This window comes from Grampus griseus (assembly GCF_964374135.1).
Source record: "Grampus griseus genome assembly, chromosome: 16".
NCBI classification, from domain to species: domain Eukaryota; kingdom Metazoa; phylum Chordata; class Mammalia; order Artiodactyla; family Delphinidae; genus Grampus; species Grampus griseus.
In genome coordinates, this window is record NC_139010.1 from 39,978,505 (window position 1) to 39,996,224 (window position 17,720).

At 46.5% G+C, this 17,720-nt stretch overlaps 2 protein-coding genes across 2 annotated transcripts in view; one reads left to right on the forward strand and one right to left on the reverse strand.

Annotated features, from left to right (window-relative positions):
* The window catches only part of WDFY4 (WDFY family member 4), a gene marked incomplete at its 5' end in the record, with an annotated part of 260,170 nt that overhangs the window by 179,537 nt on the left and 62,913 nt on the right, over window positions 1-17,720 (forward strand). Inside the window, 3 exons of the mRNA XM_082672941.1 lie at window positions 1,226-1,346; window positions 4,407-4,492; window positions 5,951-6,013. Coding sequence (XP_082529067.1) covers window positions 1,226-1,346; window positions 4,407-4,492; window positions 5,951-6,013 — 270 coding nt within the window. The remainder of the gene's footprint in view (window positions 1-1,225; window positions 1,347-4,406; window positions 4,493-5,950; window positions 6,014-17,720) is intronic.
* LRRC18 (leucine rich repeat containing 18) lies at window positions 14,954-15,721 on the reverse strand (the record flags this gene model as incomplete). The annotated part of the gene is made up of 1 exon (XM_082674128.1): window positions 14,954-15,721. One exon carries the CDS (start codon window positions 15,719-15,721, stop codon window positions 14,954-14,956), a length of 768 nt encoding a protein of 255 aa, XP_082530254.1.

Below are 17,720 nucleotides of genomic sequence, written 5' to 3' on the forward strand. Positions count from 1 at the left end.
ATTCTGCAGAGTGTGCAAGTCTGAGCTCTTAGCACTACAGATGCTGGACCAGCTCTGACCGCAGCCCAGAGAAGTCCTGCGGGCCTCTGTGATGGCCTGATCTCTCTCCATTTCCCCTGGAAGCGTGGCCTGCCCTGGAGGCTGGGCGGTGAGGGCCGCCCCTGGAGCTGGGGTGGGAGGAGGTAAAACACATTCCTGCCACCTAGTGCTGGTGCGGGGCTCCTCGGCCGTGCGGTGGCACACAGTCTCACGGAGGGCTGAGGTGCTTGGAAGGCCCTTCCTTTCTCCAGTGCTAAAAGGGTGTTTTATCAGCGCTTTGTGGTAATGGGCGCAATGCAGAATTGCTGTGTAGCTCAGATGAGCAGAAATGGAGCCGTCCCTGCTGAAATCAGATTTCTCTCTCAAGTCCCCATTTGTATTGGTGGTGGAAAGCTTCATCTGGTTGGTTATCTGAAGGTATTTCAGTTACTTCCAGTGAAAAAATTGTTCTTTCTGGGATAAATACTTAGTCAAATTCATGACTCCTCCTTCCCCCCTTCTCCCTTTCTTCCCAAGGGGAGTCATTCTGACCTCCAGGACCGGGCATCCAGCATCCGGCCTGGCCGGCCCATCCTCTGCTCTCTACAATGGCGCTAGTCCCTGGTCCAGGCACGGTGCTCTGGGGTCCACTGCTAACGGTGGGGTCATCGTCTTCCAGCCCATCAGTGCTGTCAGCCCTGCCACCTGCCTCTTTGAAGACTCAGAGTTTTCTGCCCCTTTGTCCCATTTTACACTAGGTGCTAGCCCGGCTGACACGGCTGTTCCTCCCAGGGCTCCGCGTTGCCTGACACCATGCTGGACAGGGCTTGTCTTTCTGCCTCGTGTTCCAGGAGCTTGAAATTTCTCCAGACCTAACTACACATCTCTTTCATTCTTCCCCCATAAACCCCCAGCCCATTTCTGACCCCTGTACTCAGAGAGTCTTCTCACACTTACACCCTGTGTCATTATCCGTCCTGGAGGTGGGCCCTTTGTCTTGCTGTCCCTCCCCTGGTGAGGGCAGTGATCCACCTTCCTCCTCAGGGCACGGCTGACACAGACAGGCGCTCAGACAGGGTTTATCAGGTCAGTGGGGGCTGACACATCCTCCAGTGTGTCCCAGAAACTCAGGTGGGCCACGCACGGTGCCTGCAGGGGAACAAGCCTACCAGACACCCTCTCACTGCGTGTCTTGCTTCCTTTTCAGCATTAGCGATCCATTCATCTTCAACATGTGCAGCAAAGACAGGTCCTCCGACCATTACTCGTGCCAGCGCCACAGCTACGGTGACCTCAGGGAGCTCCGGCAGGCGCGCTTCCTCCTGCAGGTGTGTCCCGGGAGGGGGCCAGAGAGAGGACCATCTCTTCCGGGCACAGGTGGTCCAGGTGCCACTGAGGCCCCATCTGAATGTGAGGGACACACCTCCCTGACCCCCTTCACCTGTGCACAGCCCAGGGCCCTTTGAGACACCTGTGACTCCCTGTGGCCTATGTTGGGCTGGTCCCCTGGCTGGGATGGAGTTCTGCCTTCTGTTTCACTCTCTCCACAGTCCCTGCCATTTGGCCACTGGGTCCTTCTCTCTCTCACCGTGTCATTTAGGATCCAGCCTCTTTGCTTTATTTTCCCCTTGACATGCCCCAGAGCTGCCTTGGAGATTCGGGAATACAGGACAGGGCAGCTCCATTGCCTCGTGGCAGAGCCAGTGACTGAGAGTGGAGTGCCAGTCTGCCCTCTGTTCTGAGCACGTGGACACCTCCTCAGGCCACAGCCCCTACCCTCTGCCCTCCTCACAGCTTCACCTACCTTCAAGCTCCCGGTCATTTCCTGGGCCAGGTGTTTTAGAGATCTCCTGACTGTCCCCTCCAACCAGGATCCCAGAGCCTTGTCCAGTGCATTCAAGGGCTCATCCAGGCACTAAACAGAGCTGATTCCTTCCAGAGGCAGAGCTCTGCTGTCAGCTAGTCACAACCACATGCTTCTCATACCCCACCTTGGAGAAACATCACGTGGTTTAGGAGCACCACCTCAGTGGCAAAAGGAGGAAGAACTCTGGGGCTCCCACTGGCCTCAAACACATCTTGCCTTCACCAGCCCAACCTCAGCAATAGCAAAGCTGCATCCGTGCCCAGGGGCCTCCCAGGCAGCTGTCGGAGGAAGAGATGAGGGACCACCCTTGGGGGTGGGGAGGAGCCCAGATCCCTCCTGGCTCACCCTTGCTGCAGGGTCTCTGTTCTGAAAAGGCCAACAGGGACAGTGCTAGGCCCTCGGGAACAGAGTAAGTGTGCCTTTCATTTGTAAATTTCTTTGTCCCTTGATCCTCCTGCTGGAGGCCTCATTATTATTATCTGAAACTAAAGCTCCAGGGAGCCTTTGCCCCTGGGGTGGGGTGGGGGGCTCATTCTAGGGAGGATCAGCTGCCCTGCAGACAAGGGTCCAGCAAGCTGCTGACATCTGACCCAGCTCTCTCCCTCTCCCTCCCTCTCCGCTGCTTTTGCCCACAAAGATCTGGTTCTCATTTTGCCTGCCCTTAGTGCCCTTCTCTGAAAGGAGAGTGAACTAGAAAGGGGCGGGTGGAGGAGGCCCTGCCCTGATGATTCTGACCACAGCCAGCATGGGCCCAGTCCTGAGCACAGCCCTGCAGCTTTGGCACAGTCGGGCACCTCTCTGGGCTTCCATTTCCCTCCAGTGAACAGGTGACCATGTCTTGTCTTTTCCACCATTACATATATAGCAGCACTTAGCACATTTTAGGCACATAGCAAGTACTCAAAAAGCCACTTTTTAAAAAAATAATTGTATGTGTACTTACAGGTTATATATAGTAGCAAATAGATATCAGTAAGTGAGTGTCTTTCTCCCCAGTAAAAGGGGATTGTTTCCAGATGGTTGGTTAGCCTGACCGTGGTGGAAACCAGAAGTGGGAGAGCATGTGTGATGGCCAAGTGGGGCTGGGAGAGCTTCATGAGCAAGGCCACCATTTGTCCAGCCCTAGATTCTCCCAGAGGAAAGTCAGAGCCTGGGCACTGAAGGTTGCTGGGACAAGCTGTAGCCTTCATAAATTCTGCTTTCATCATCTCTTTGCACAGTGTTTATATTTCTGTTTGTAGAAGACAAATCTGCGGCTCTTATGTGTACCCACAGAGGAGAGGGGTGTTTCATTATCATTACAGACACTTTCCCTCTGCTCAGGAATCTAATGAACTGGACTTTGAGAACTCACTTCCAGCCAGGCAGGAGCAGGACCTGACTGCTGTTGGATGCAGGACCCCATCTTTGAGTCTGACCCTCTCCCTCCCCGTCTCTCCTTCCATGGCCAGGCCTCACCTCTCCCAGGCCCTCCCTCAAATGCTGGGTATTCTTTGGCTGACCCCATCTGATCTATATGTGGACTCACTCTATCACTATTCCAAGTCTGTTATTTATAGATAGGAAGGGGAGGGAGGAGGAAAGGAAAAAGAAGGGAAAGCAGGTAGAGTTCATTTAGGCATTAACAAAATACCCTTGAAACAACATTGTTATGTCAGTGTGGCCACGTCAAAATGGCTCAGCAAAGTGGTTTGGCAAAGCACCCTGTGCCTTCAAGTCTGTGGGTTGGTGTAAGATGCTGCCCAGACTGGGACTGGCACCCACTCCCCTAGTGTTTCTGGTAAGATGACCCTTTGGTTCAGGAAATGAAACCCTTGACCGGGAAGTAAAAGTGTCTAGAGGTGTTACTGGGCACTTTCCTCTCTTTGTCCCCTCCTCGCTTGCCCTGGGAGCGGGGCTCTTGTTTCCTGCTTCAGCCAAAGGAGCCCTTAGTTCTGCCCTCCTACTCATTCTGTGGAGACCCGATTTGTCACTGTCACCAAGGTCTTCATATCCCCTGCAGGAGGTTGCAAGGCCTGTGTCAACCTAGATAAAGAGGTAAACTGAGGCAAGCTTGAATTAGCAGAAATTGAGTTAATTCAGGAATAGCAGAGGAATAGCCATTCATGAAACGCAGGCTGTCTGGAGCTACAGGCGAATCCGTTGAGCGTCAGCTGTATCTATGGGCAAGGAGCACAAGTGGGGGCGTCCAGCCAGAGTCCAAGCTGTAAGTTCACTGGCTTGAGGATGGGAGGGGTTCTTGGTGGATGTTCATTGCTCACGAGGTAGGTCTCGATCTTCTGTAAATCAGGCATTTGTGGGAAATCAGTCTCTCAGTTCTTAAGTTTCGTTTATCTGAGGGCGCATGCCTGAGGTTCGCCCTTTCATATCTTTTGGTTCCATTTTAGATTGAAATCCTTTCACACCTGACACAGAGTCCCAAATGACCCACAGCCATGGCTCTGTTGCCCTGGTGAGGGGGTGGGGGGGTGGTTCTCCATTCCAGGAAACTGCAGAGCAGTAAAAGGGGTTCTCTTTACAGGACATTGCCCTGGAGATCTTTTTCCGAAACGGATATTCCAAGTTTCTTGTCTTCCACAACAGTGATCGGAGTAAGGTCTTCAAAAGGTAAGGGTTTGAAAATCCTCTGCTAAGGAGACTAATCATGACCCAATAGGAGAGGAACAGCTCTGTTCTCAGGAGAATTGTTCCCAACCCACAGTGGGCAGGATTTAGGTTAGACACGAGAAAGAACTTACCCACAGAACTGCTGAGTGATGGAAAAAAGTATAGAGAAAACTATAAAAGCTCCTTCCCTAAATCCTGGGAAACTGGCTCTGTTTCATGAACTGAAGTAGTCTGAGACAGTAATAACTGAAGGGAGAAAAAAATCTGCAGACACGACATATTTAATGGGCCTTCCAGAATTTTCCGGCTTTATTTTAAATTTTCCAAGCAATTATTTTGGCTTAATCTTCCTTTTAGATCCCAGTTGCCAGTTTTATTCGTTCTGACTTCATATTTTATTGGAAAGTATTCCTACCAACTGATTTCCCACTTCTGCACGGAACATCTTTTTTCTTAAAGAGAGAAGCATGCTGTTTTAGTTTAACTTCTCTTTATCCAAAGAGATTAATCAATCTAAGGAGTTTAAATTTTAAATTTATATTATTAAAGTTAGAGATATGTAGATTTGCAGAGAATCTAGAAGAGGCCAAAGGAAAGGCAGGCTCCTAGCCATAAACAGACCACACAGAAGCTGGATTAATAGAGAAGTGGTCACATTTAGCTCCACTTAGGGTTGAAAGTTCTGAGGTGAGGTTTGACATCCCTGGCCTGCATGTCCCAGGCCATTTTGTGCTCAGAGGTTCTAGCCTTACCTTCCTGTCGGCCCTGGGCAGTCACTGGCACCAGGACCAGCTGCTGGGTCCCAAGGGCAGGGCCAGAGTGGAGAAAAACAACTCTCGCAGAGAGGCTGTCTGAGCCAGCTCTGGGTGCGTCTCCATTGACTGTGATTCTCCGTTTGAGGTTCTGCGAAGGACTGCTGTTATATCGCTTCCTAAAATGTCTTCAGGTTCTGTTTTAGACCAAACCGAAGAAGTAGACATGCAATGCTGAACCTCAGGTTCATGTTCCCTTGTGATTTCTGTGCATTAAACGACGTTTTTTTCACAGTCGAGCCAGAAGTCTTATACATCCATAACTCAGACAATGAATAGTGCCAACCACACCCCACCCTTGTTCAAAGAGCATGAAAGTAAGATGGGACTTGTCCCTAGAGTACTACAGTGGCTGCTAAAATCAGCAATGGAAATGCCAGTGCTGGCCCAGAGGAGGTCTCTAAAACATGTAATTTTTATTGTAACTATTGTTTTATTGCTATCATTGCTATTATTAAGGCTAGAGCATATAATGGCAGAGGGTGCTGATGGGATGCCTCAGAGGTACACCCTGATCTAGGGGCAAATGGGGCCCACTGGAAGGGCAAGAATAAACCCAACCTCTAGCCTGCCTCTGAAAATGTTCCCATGGTGGTGGAAGAGTCTTGACTCTGCTGATAGAATAATCGTTTCCCTCTTTGTCTAGCTTCTGCTCTTTCCAACCTGGCTTGAAAGGAAAAGGCTTCACGGAGGACCCGCTCAACCTAAGGTAACGTGCAGGGAGGAGGCCAACCATGCTCTCTGGGCAAGGTGTTGGCCTTGCTTTGACTTTCTTCATTGGCCTGACCCTGCTACTAAGAAGGCATGCAAAGAGCTTGTCAGTCTGCCTTCTGCTTAATTTTTCTCTCTCCCATCCTCGTACAACTCTCATCCTACTCCCCTAGTTCCTTCTGCCAATTAAACCTCTACAACAGACTTGAAGTCCCAAGTGCTCTGAGGCTTGTTCAGACCAAAATGGCAGGAAACCACCTCTGCCTGTGGTGGGTGGGGGGCAGGTTGCCCATAGAGGGGGCAGCCCAGGCCCAGCCTTGGTGTCAGGCCCTCAGGTTGAGGTGTGCGCAGTCCCAGGTCTGTCCTTGCTATTCGAGGCTCTGAAAACTCAGAAGCTAAATAAATAAATGTACAGTGATGTGCAAAGCATATGCTAATTTATGAGTCTGTGATATGGGCATCTTTCCCAGGAAACAAGTTGCTTATGGCCCCTTCCTAAGTGCCCCCCCCACCCCCTTACAAGTACCCAGTTCTCTGGAAGGCCAGTTCCGGATTGGTAGGTGCTTGTATTTCAGTTAGGAAGGGGAATAGGAAGAGGACAGTGGTTGCTATTTTTCTCCAGGAGTATGTGGGGCTAGGGCAGGGAGGAGATATGTTCAAAATATTTATAATGACTATGGAATGGGTGCCATCAATTTATTTAAAAGGATTTACCCATAGCTTGTTATGTGTAGTGTTCGCTGCTTCACAGAAGCAAGCAAAATACTGAAAATCTCCCCATTTATTGAGTTTACATTCTTGTGAGAAAGACAGAAAGCAAAATGAATGAAATATAAAACATATTAGATAATGATAACAACCAAAGTCCGTCGAGGTAGGGTTTGAAATCTTAGGCTGGTAGGGGAGGACCTCACCCAGAAAGTTAATATTTGAATTAAGACTTGAACAAAGTGGGGAAACAAGTTATTCAGATAACTGAAGAAAGAACATTTCAGGCCAAGGAAAGAGGAGAGCAAGGGCCCCGAGGGGAAGTGTGGTGGGCTTGGCTGGGGCCATAGTGGTTGGGTGCAGTGAGTCAGTGGGAGCAGAGATGAGAGAGGGAGCAGGGTTCATGTAAGCCTTGGGGGCTCATGCTGATGGGGTCGCCTTTTACTCTGAATAAATGGGAAACACTGGAGGGATCTTGTGACCTAACTTATATTTTAAAAGACTTACTCTGGCTTCTGTGTTGAGAATAGAACATAGTAGGTCAAAGGCAGAAGCTAGGATACTGGTTAGGAGGTTTTTGCAGTAATGCAGGTGAGAGATGATGCTGGCTTGGACTGGGGGTGGTGGTGGCAGTAAAGATGGTGTGAAGTGCTCAGATTGTGGACATATTTGTACATGATTGAAGGTACATCTGGTGGGATTTGTTGACAAATCAAGTGTGGGTGGGGAATGTGTGTGTGAGAGAAAGGACTGAAGGATAAGACCAAGCATCTGGGCTGAGCAACTGGAAGATGAAATGGGGAAGACCACGTGAGGAACTACTTCGGCGGTGCAGTGGATATCAGGGGCTCGATTTTGGACGTGTTAATTTTGAGATGCCTCTCAGATATCCAGGTGGAGATGTCATGTAGGTCATTGGATATATGTTTCGAAAGTCAAGGGAGAGGTGCTCCAGAGAAATACATATGTAAGCTCATGGGAGAAGAGCTTTGACAAAATGAGGAAGCCGAAGAGCTGGTTCTAGGCTCTGAGACCACCCAAGCAGCCAGGGCGTGTGGTGAGGCTGTGCTGCTGCGGTCAGCCATGGACTTTGGGATCAACCTGATTTGGGCTCATAGTAGGTGCTCAATAAATGTAATTCCTTTGCTTAGTTTTAGAATCAACTGCTGTGTATTTTGGGCATGTTTATGGAGCAGTTGATTAAATGCAGGCGTTTGTGTTCTCAGCTCTTTGAGTTTCTCCCAGCCCTTCTCCTACCAGCCACAATGTGCCTACGTGAGTTTCAGAGGGGAAGGCAGTAGTGGCTCCCAGTCTTAGAAAGGCTTGGCTGGCCATTGCCCCATGCCTGGAATGAACTTGGCCGTTTTTTGTTTGGATTACCAAGGACAAAGCCCAATTCATACACCGAGTCTTTCAAAATGCCTGCCTGCACTTTGCACACTCTAGCAAACATGAGCTGCTCTTCTCTGAAGGAGTGCGTGATCCATCCTGCAGGTTTTCACCTGGCCCAAGATGCTTGGCCTGTGCTACAGGTTTTCATATCTTCAACCCCCAGCTCTTCACGACTGATCTGGCCCCTCTAGAGGCCATCTCCCATGTACAGGAAACCAGAGCTTTTGGATACCAGAGTTTTGCCTAGAATTTCGGTGACAATGGCTGCCTCCATAACTGAATTCCAAGGATGTTCTATGGGCCTGAATCCCAAGTAGAAAATACTTGCAAAGCTGAGGTCAGCCTGGGTTCCATAATCCTCCTCCATCTCCCTATGGTACAAGACTAGACCATTCTGAAGCCAGCATGGTGGCATAATCGGACATCTGTGAGGTGCAAGGCTCTGCAAGCATATAGGGGCTTCTAATGTAAAGCCAGCTAGATGCCCCTGGATACGTGTCTGATGGCCAGAAAACTCCATGACGTTAGACGTAGGTAGGCTCTGCAGAGACGTGAGAAGAGCTGAAGTTACAGGGAAAGGGAAGCTAGTTGAAAATGAATATGTGAAGAAACACACATCTTTATACTTAAAGTTATCTGTACCCTTCCACAAAGGGCTGGAAACAGTTTCAAAACTAAATACAGCGTATAATGATCCTTTAAAAATTCCTCCCAAACTCCTTTAAAGGACAAAAACATAGATGTGATATCAGGTACCTGGAATGATCTAGTCACTGTAATTGTCCTGAAACTAAGAAAAACCACACAACTGTGCTAGGTTACATCATTTTCCAGTGACAGATCACAAGAAACAGTTTGGGGGACTTTTTTGTTCTGGAACATACTTTCTCTTGGCACTGAGTAAATAGGATAGTGGGTAACAAAGAAGGTAATTCCCTTTCTATAAAAAAAGAAAAAGAACACTATAGCATATAATTTTCTATATTGATTCTCTGAAAAAATAGAGCCCTAATATTTGGGCTTATTTCTGTACAGACATTTCTTTGGGGCGCTAGCATGATCTGGCTCAGTTCCATTGCTTCCCAGTGATCTCAGTTCCTCTTGAGCCCAGAGTTTAGAAAACTCAGGGAAATACAAGGCCTGGTTGCCTATCTGGCCTTTCCTCTCTCAAATCTCTGTTGCACACAGTACACACCTTTGAATGGGCTAAAGGCATCCTTCCACAGCCATGGTCCCTGACACGTTCTGAAATACTCACTTGCTGTGCCGTCAAGACAAGTGTCCCTGGGCTGGAAGAAGCTGTTGGTTGTGAGGCAGTGCTTATACTTGGGGCCTTACTGTATCTGCACGTCTGTAATTTCTGAAATGTTCTCTCAGTTGTGTAGCTAACTTAAATGTAATGGTTAGGATGAAATTCATTTTTTGGCACGAAGTTCTGCAGTTGAGTATGTACTGTCCTTTATAGCTTTCCTTTAAAGAATGAGTTTCCTTTACAGACTATCTTTGAAAATAATGAAAAACAAAGAACTTAGAAAAACAACCATAAGAAGCTGTAAATTCCCATAAGAAGATGATTCTTCCACGATAATCAGGGCACCACTGCTAGCAGCCTGGAGGCTAAATTTCAAGGACTCTACCTCCCCACTTCTGCCTTTTCAGTCCCTACTCTTCCAGAGATCATCACTGATGACCAGTTGGGAGGCTGAGAGTCTGTAATGTGCATGGTTACTTTGATAAAGAGAACTTTCAGGTCCATCACTGAATGGGGAAACATGCTCCTTGGGCTTCTTGGTAAAGCACACCTTGGGAGGGCAATTGTAGGGGCTATACAGCTCAGATCCTCGGATTAGAGCAGAATCACTGGAACCAGAGGTGAACTAAACACCCTGGTGGGATAACCAATGCCCTGGCATTGTGGAGCTTCTCACATGGTTGGCTCAACAGGCAATGGGTAGTGGAGCCCAGTGACCTGCGGTGAGCTCTGCCTGGGTCCTGCTCAGACCTTGTTTTGGCCCCCATTCGTGTTGTTCCTTGTCTTACTTGTTCATGTCTCCTCTTAGCTCTATCCTTAGCCGTGACCTCAGACCTGTTTCTAGGCAGAAGCCTAACTTAAGCCCTGATCTCTGCACCAAGCCTGGCGCCTTTGTCCACCCATTCAGGGTGCTTCCATAGGGCAGTGGGCAGGTGCGTTAAAGTCCAGAACTGTGAAAGGAGCAACTTGCTGGCTCACAGTCCCCCCACCCCACTTTCTACTTGTACCCAGCCACCACCAGAAAACCTGGGACATGGGTTGAGAAGCCATGCATTGTCTTTTTATTATTTTAACATCTTTCTCAGGAATCTTCAAGGGTAAGATCAACATGGATAATTTTAAGTTAGGCCAGTGATCTGAAGTTAAGGTGCTCTTTCTCCTGAAGTGCCTTAACTCTTCAGAATGATTGAGGAACTTTAAGCTTGCCATAGTTACTCATAAATTAGGACTTGGCAGATACAGAAAGATCTGTTTATTACTGCATATAGTCTGTAAGATTTTTTTTTAATTTTAAAATAACTATAGATGCACAGGAAATTGCAAAAATAATATAGAGAGGCCCCATGCAGCCTTCACTTAAATTCCACCAATGGTTACATCTTATGTAACTATAGTACAGTTTCAAAACCAGGAAATTGACATTGGTATGATATGTATGCATAGTTCTTTGTCCTTTTTATCATATGTGTAGATTCTTGAAACCACCACCACTATCAACATATGCAATTACTTTTATCACAACAAAGATAATCTCTTATGCTACCACTTCCTGGTTATGCCCACCCTCTAACACAGCTCATCATCCTTAACCCATGGCAACCACCGATCTGTTTTACATCTCTACCATTTCATCGTTTAGAGAATTTTCTATAAATGGAATTGTAGAGTCTGTGACCTTTGGAGATAGGCCTTTTTTTACTCAGAATAATGCCCTTGAGATCCATCCAAGTTGTTGTGTATATCATATGCTCCTTTTTATTGCTGAATAGTATTCCATGATATGGATATATCAGAATTGGTTTAACCATTTGCCTCTTGAGGGAAATTTGCTTGTTTCTAGTTTGGGTCTATTACAAGTAAAGAAGACAATCCACATTTAATGTAATTATCAAGATGTTAGGACATAAGTCTGCCATTTCATTTCTCATTTCCTGTTTTTTCCTCTGTTGTTCATTTCTGTCTCTTTTTCCTGCCTACCTTTGCATTACTGAAAGATTTGTTAAAATTCTACTTTGATTGTCTATAGTATTTTGGGTTTTTTTGGTATAAATTCTTTGTATAGATTTTAGTTGCTTGAGGTATTGCATTTTACATACATAACTTATAAGAGGCAACTGGTGTTGGGATTTCACCAGTTCAAGTGAAGTGTAGAGACCATAAGTCTTTTAAGTCTTAAAGTCTTCTTTTCAATTTTTAACCGTCTATAATTTATGTCTATCATTTTCTTAAACATTTCCTCTATATAAATTTAAAAAACACACACAAAATATTTCCCAAAGTCATTTTCACACACAGATAGTCTAAAGCAAGAGAGGCAAAATGAATTTAAGAAGCTAGTCAGTGGTTTGGCCGGCACTGGAGAGCCTGGCTTCCAGAATGTTTCCCTTGCCACTCTCTTCTCCTAACTGAGGGCTTTTCTTCTTCAGAGCTGATTAGCCTTCAAGTTTTTGTCATAAGCTACTCTAGGGAGATGTTGAGCGTATCCTAGGGATGCAGAGGCCAAGGCAATTACTCCAGGTCATGGAGGCAAAACACAGCAAGAGCAGAGGTTGCACAGGGGTCACCTAGGTCATGCCTGGCTTTCAGAGAGGGTGGTGACTGGGTTATAACGTGTGAATAGGGGTTTTGTTCTATTTGAATAAAGAGAAAACCCTGTGACTTTCCTGTCAAGTATTTTGGGGCCTAATATACTCTCCAGAAAGTAAAGATGACTGCAGTATTTTAGGGCATGAGGGAACATTAACATTAAACCCTTCCTTGACAGAAAAAGAAATAAAATATAGAAGATGTTTCCTAACTGAGTTCTATCTCCCATCTTCAATTCATCTTACTGCCCGGATTTTCTGATGAACCAGGGGTCTAAGGTGAATGTATCCTGGGGCAAGTCAAAGCCCCCTGCTTGTTTATTCCTCAATCCTGGTGCAGTTCAATGCACTTAAAACCCCTTCCTAAGACACGGCTATAAAAATGAAAGCAGCATAAAGCACCTAGAGATCAAGGATGGCAAAAAATGTCATCTTGCATTCCAGCCACTCAGTTGGAGGTAAATCCAGGAGAGGGGCTGGAGAGAGATTTTGGAAACCAAGCACAGTGGAGGAAGTTGCTGCAATGGTCAGGAGAGGGGGTAGAGGGGCAAACCTGGGGTCCAGACCAAGACACTTTGTAGGGGCACAGGGAGATCTTTTTCCTTAACTCATTAATTCTGAAGAAAAAGTGTCTCAAGCGGGAGGAATAGAAATGCTCAGTATCTAGATAACTAGCCATCACTTTCTGTTTGGCTCAAATGCCCCTGCCTGGATTCTGTGCTTCTTGGGTCAGAGATGAAGTATATAAAATAGCAGGATGGCTACTTAGGGACATGTTCAAGGCCCAACAGTCTAGTGGGGTCTCCCGGGCCTAAGGCATGACATCTCATCATGCACTTCACAGACATGTGTCCTCCTCTCATCTGTAGAAGGGCTTCTAAGAAATCATTGAGGACATTAAATGAAGGGAAAAATATAAAGAATGACATTCAGTGCTTACAAGGGTGCAGTGAAATGAGTTCCCTAATATATTACTGGTAGATATATAAATGGGTGTAAACTTCTTATAAGCTACTTACTAACATGTATCAAAAATTATTTAAAAACCACACTCTTTAATACAACATTAAAAAAATCTTAATCATACAGGCCTCATCACAAAATGATTTCTATTAGTGAAAAAGAGGAAACAACTTAAATGTCCAACAATTTGTTATAGTTATGTATAGCCATGTTTGACTATCGTACAGATGTTTTAAATTATGGTTATTAAGACCATGTAACCACAATGGGTTTCAAAGCAGGATAAAAATGATGTGAATGCTATTATTTTAACTATGTATAAAATATACACAGAAAAATAACTGGTAAGGAAATCTGTCAGTATTACAGCTGGCTTACACTGTAGAATTGTGGATACTTTAAGCTGCTATATTTAAAACTATGTTGTGGTATTGTTACTTTTATAATAGAAAACATTTAAGAAAGAGAAAAACTGGAAAGGGAATTTTGAATCTATATCTTCAGAGATTTTAGAAATATGATAGAGTTGTCACAGCTAAGCATTTCAAAGGAAAATAAGCAGTGAGGAGTGAAGAAATGAAGTATGCTGTCTGCTGTGGTTTATAACATGAAAAAGAAATACGTTAGTCATGCTGAACTAATGTATATTTATCTCTCAGGGCTTTTCCACTGACCACTTACAAAACTTGCCACCAACACAGGAAAGCTTTGATTTAAAACAAACAAACAAACAACAACAACAATGAAAAACTTTCCTAAGGTTATCTTCCTTGATCCCTTTCTTTTAGGCAGTATAAAGGTGTGAGTGAGTGGTACAGGGAAGGTTCTCAGCTATTGTGAGTTCTAGAGTGACTGAAGACACTGTTCAAAGTAGTATTTCAGCTTTAAGATGCACCGAGCTCTAGTTCTTAGAGAGAACTGGCTTCTACTGAGTACTCACTCTGTGAGCTATCTGCTTGAGACGCATGACAACGCTTGGAGTTGGGCTGGTATTACTCCCACTTTACAGATGAAAGGACCAAAGCTAAGTAAAATGTCCAGGGAGATGGCAAGTAAGAAGCAGAGCTGCTCTGGGCTCAGATCTGTCCAACTGCAGAGCCTTTGGCTTTTTCTCTATGCCAGGCTGGCCCTGCACACCACTAGGCTCTGATCTCCTAACTTCCTCAAACAATGGCATTATAAAGAACAAAGTCTTCTTTCAACTTGTCTTCCCTACGGGTTGCAAAGGGCAAGACAAGCTTTCCCCCATTGGACACAGTCCCTGCACCTAGCACAGTGCCTAGTAAGGTGTTTATCTATTGACTACACCAACCCCTATCTGCACCCATTCTTTCCTTATTCCACAAAGGTCTGGAAAAGCATTGGACATAATAAGATGGGAGTGAACCTCATTCATTCACAGCCAGTCAAGGGCTTGCAGGTTTAGTCTAGAAAGCTCCTAGAGCAAACTATGCAAGTGCAGAAAAGAGAAAGGGATAGGACTGCTTAGAGCCCAAGATGTTAATGCCAATACTTAATGATAATATCTGCCCATCTCTGTGGTCCAGTTTTGTCCCCTTGCCAAGACTATATGTCCATCTGCCGCCTACCAGCCCATGCTTAGGGATGCCTGACTTTTGAAGCCTGGCCCAAAACATTCCAATAGAACAGGCTCCACACTGGGGAGCTGGTAGTTGGTCCAGAAATGTGTGATAATGAGACTAAGAGTGTGCTGGCGGTGTCAGCTGCCCAGGCCACGGGCTGTAGGCAGGAGAGTTCTGGGGCAGAAGTGAGACAGATATCCCTTTCCTGACTCATTGTGCTTGTATGTGCGGGTGTGTGCACGCAGAGAAGACAGAAGTGTACGGCATGGCAAAGAACTAAAAGCCCTTCGGTCAACAAAATCACAAGCCAAGGAGGTAGGGAAAGGGATTTTATGGGCTTGGCTGGAGGAGCTAATCGCAGTAACGGAAGAATCCCTCAGTTTTGTGAGGATGTAGCCCATTGTCATCTCGCCTCCCTCCCTTTTCCCTTCCTGCCTTAGGGTCAGGGTCCCAGGTCACCTCCACTCTTCCTGGGATTCCTTGGCCGTGGAGTTGGGTGAGACCAAACTGGAAAAGATGGCCCTTCTCGGTTCCACCGTGGCCATGCTTTTGATTTTGTTCAGCTTGTCCTGGGCCTGTTGGCATTTTCTCAGGCAAGGCCCACATAGATCCTTCTCCTCCACCAGATGTAGGTTGTCCGGCCTCTTGATGGAATCTACGAACGTATCTGACTCCTCTGCTTTGGGAAAGGGGTTTCGCTTTGTGTTGAGCTTTTTCAGCTTGGGGAGCTTGGAGATGCTGTTGGGGATGGTGCTCAGCAGGTTGTCATGGAGCCCCACCTCCTGGAGCTCCTTCAGAGCGCCTAGCGTGGTGGGCACGCGGTCCAGGTGGTTCAGACCGAAATTCACAGAGCGGATATTCTTGAGCTGATTGAGCTCCACAGGCAGCCCATCGGTGGTCAGCCTGTTGTTGCTGACATTGAGGTAGATCAGAGAGGTCATCTGGCCGATGGACTTAGGGAGCTTGTCGATGTAGTTGCTATGCAAGTCCAGCCACCGCAGGTTCTGGAACTTGGAGATTGAGTCTGGAATCTTCCTGATCATATTCCGGCTAAGGTTGAGCTCATCTACATCACTGAGTCGCAGAATACACTTGGGAAAGGTGGTAATTCCCATCTTGCTCAAGTCAAGGCGTTTCTTCCCATCAAATGTGATCTTGATACAATTCTTGGCCACGCTGAGGGTGATCTTTTTACCCTTGGGGCGTTTCCCACCCTTGACCATGTTCTTTTAGTAAGGAAGTATGTTTGAAGTATGTTGTTCTGATTGACTGGTGATCAGTTAGAGAAAAAAGTCACGTGAAACTGCTAGAAGATAGACTCTGGTAAGAAGAGAAAAGATATCCAGTTAGGAGATGACATAAGGGTACTGGACTCCCCCCACATCATAATGCTTCACTTTCTAATGGTTTGAAAGGAGAGAAAGAGGGGAGTGGAGAGGAATTAGGTCATCAGCAGAAATAGCCTAGCCGAAGATCTTCAGCAGTTGAATGCCCTCTTCAGACCTCAGTGCTCCCAGATGTAAAATGGGAGGTTCAGGGTTGGCCTGAAGGATGCTCAACACCCCTCTGGCTGTGCCATTCCCCGACTTGGGAATCTCTCCATTGTCTTGGGCTTTCACATATTCCCCCTCCTGGGTGTGTGTGGGGAGGGTCGGGAGATAATATCTTGGATATCTGCCATTTCCCAGACCCTCACTTAAATCTAGTCTTTTCTTAGAGTTATCCCACAAGTTCCTGGGGTGGGACTGCTGAGTTCTCAGAAGGAACATAGCCTGGATATAAGGGAGTAAAGGTGGGAGTTAAGAATGACTTGTGTATTACATCCCTCCTCACCTTCTGGACCCAGAGGAACTAGTCAGGCCTTGGCTACTATAACTGCAGTGCAAATAAATGCAGCACAGAGAAGTCTTTGCTTAGCCCCCAGGTAGGAAAATGTGCCTACACCATGCCCATGAGCACGGAAGAGGGGCCAGGGTGGAGCCTGGCAGAATTGAAGAGAATGCTGCCTTCTCCCACCTCCTACCCACCTTGTCTTCCTCCTCTCACACTCTTCACACTGAGATCCAACTGTAGACACCTCTGCACCGATAGGTGTGATAACAGATTTCTGCCATCGGAGAAGTAGAACGTACAGAGTGACGGGTAATTTCTGGCCTCACAGTGCTTGCTTAGAAGTCCAGTTCTACCATAAATAATGTGCTTAAATTTTCAGTGCCTCGATTTCCTTATTTGTGAAAACAGCTCCCATTTAGGACTCTAAGGGAGTGTAAATTATCTAAACTATAAAGCGCTTACAGCAGCATCTGGCACACAGTAAAAGCTTGATCATGTTAACTATTAAGCATTACTATCAGGAACCTGGCACATACTGATTTTAATGTTCAACAATCCAGCAAGATCCACAGGCTTATCCCCACTATAAAGAGAAGAAGACCGAGGCTCAGGAGGAGGAAGGTCTACAGTCAAGAGGAGGACGCAACGGCCTGCCTGTTCTAGAGGCTCTTTTCTTTTCTACAGCTTGGTGTCTCTTGCTCGCTGATATGCTATTTTGGACCAAGCTCCCACTCTGGACAGAAGCGTGCTGTCAGGAGATAAATGCTCGCACTGCTTCCTCCATCTCCAGTAGGGATGGGTGGGAGAGGTGCTCTGCGCTTTCTCTACTTCATCATCCAGGCCCTTTATCAGGAACCATGTTTGTGTAACACATGGAGCACCAGCAATCAGGCTGTGTGAGCCTAGTATCACATGTTTTCCTTGTACAGTAATCCTCAGTGCCAAAGGCAAGTAGGTAGAAATGCCTCCCACGTGCTTATTATAAATCCTGCTCTTGCCACTCCTGGCTGAAGGTTTGAGGATTCCACCCTATGCAAGTCCTACTGGATCAGAGCCTCCTGAGATGGATGGAGCCCTCCACAACAGCCCAATGAGAGTATTCTCAGCTCTCAGCCGCATTGATGTTCTTTGGAGCGGGCCTTGTAAGCTGAACCTATTCTTTAGAAACAGTGAACCGACCACATTCAGCCATGATCGGCTGGTTACCAAAGACAGTACTGTGTTCACCAGTATTGAAATATCTGTATTACACAGCTGTGTGGAACCAGATGGGGCAAAGCAGTTTAAAAATGAAAGCTGGGGTTCCAGTCACAGTTAAGATGGAGTAAGTGAGCTCTGCCCATCTCACCCACTGAATGCAGCAAAAGGCCCAAGGACTCTGAAGATAAG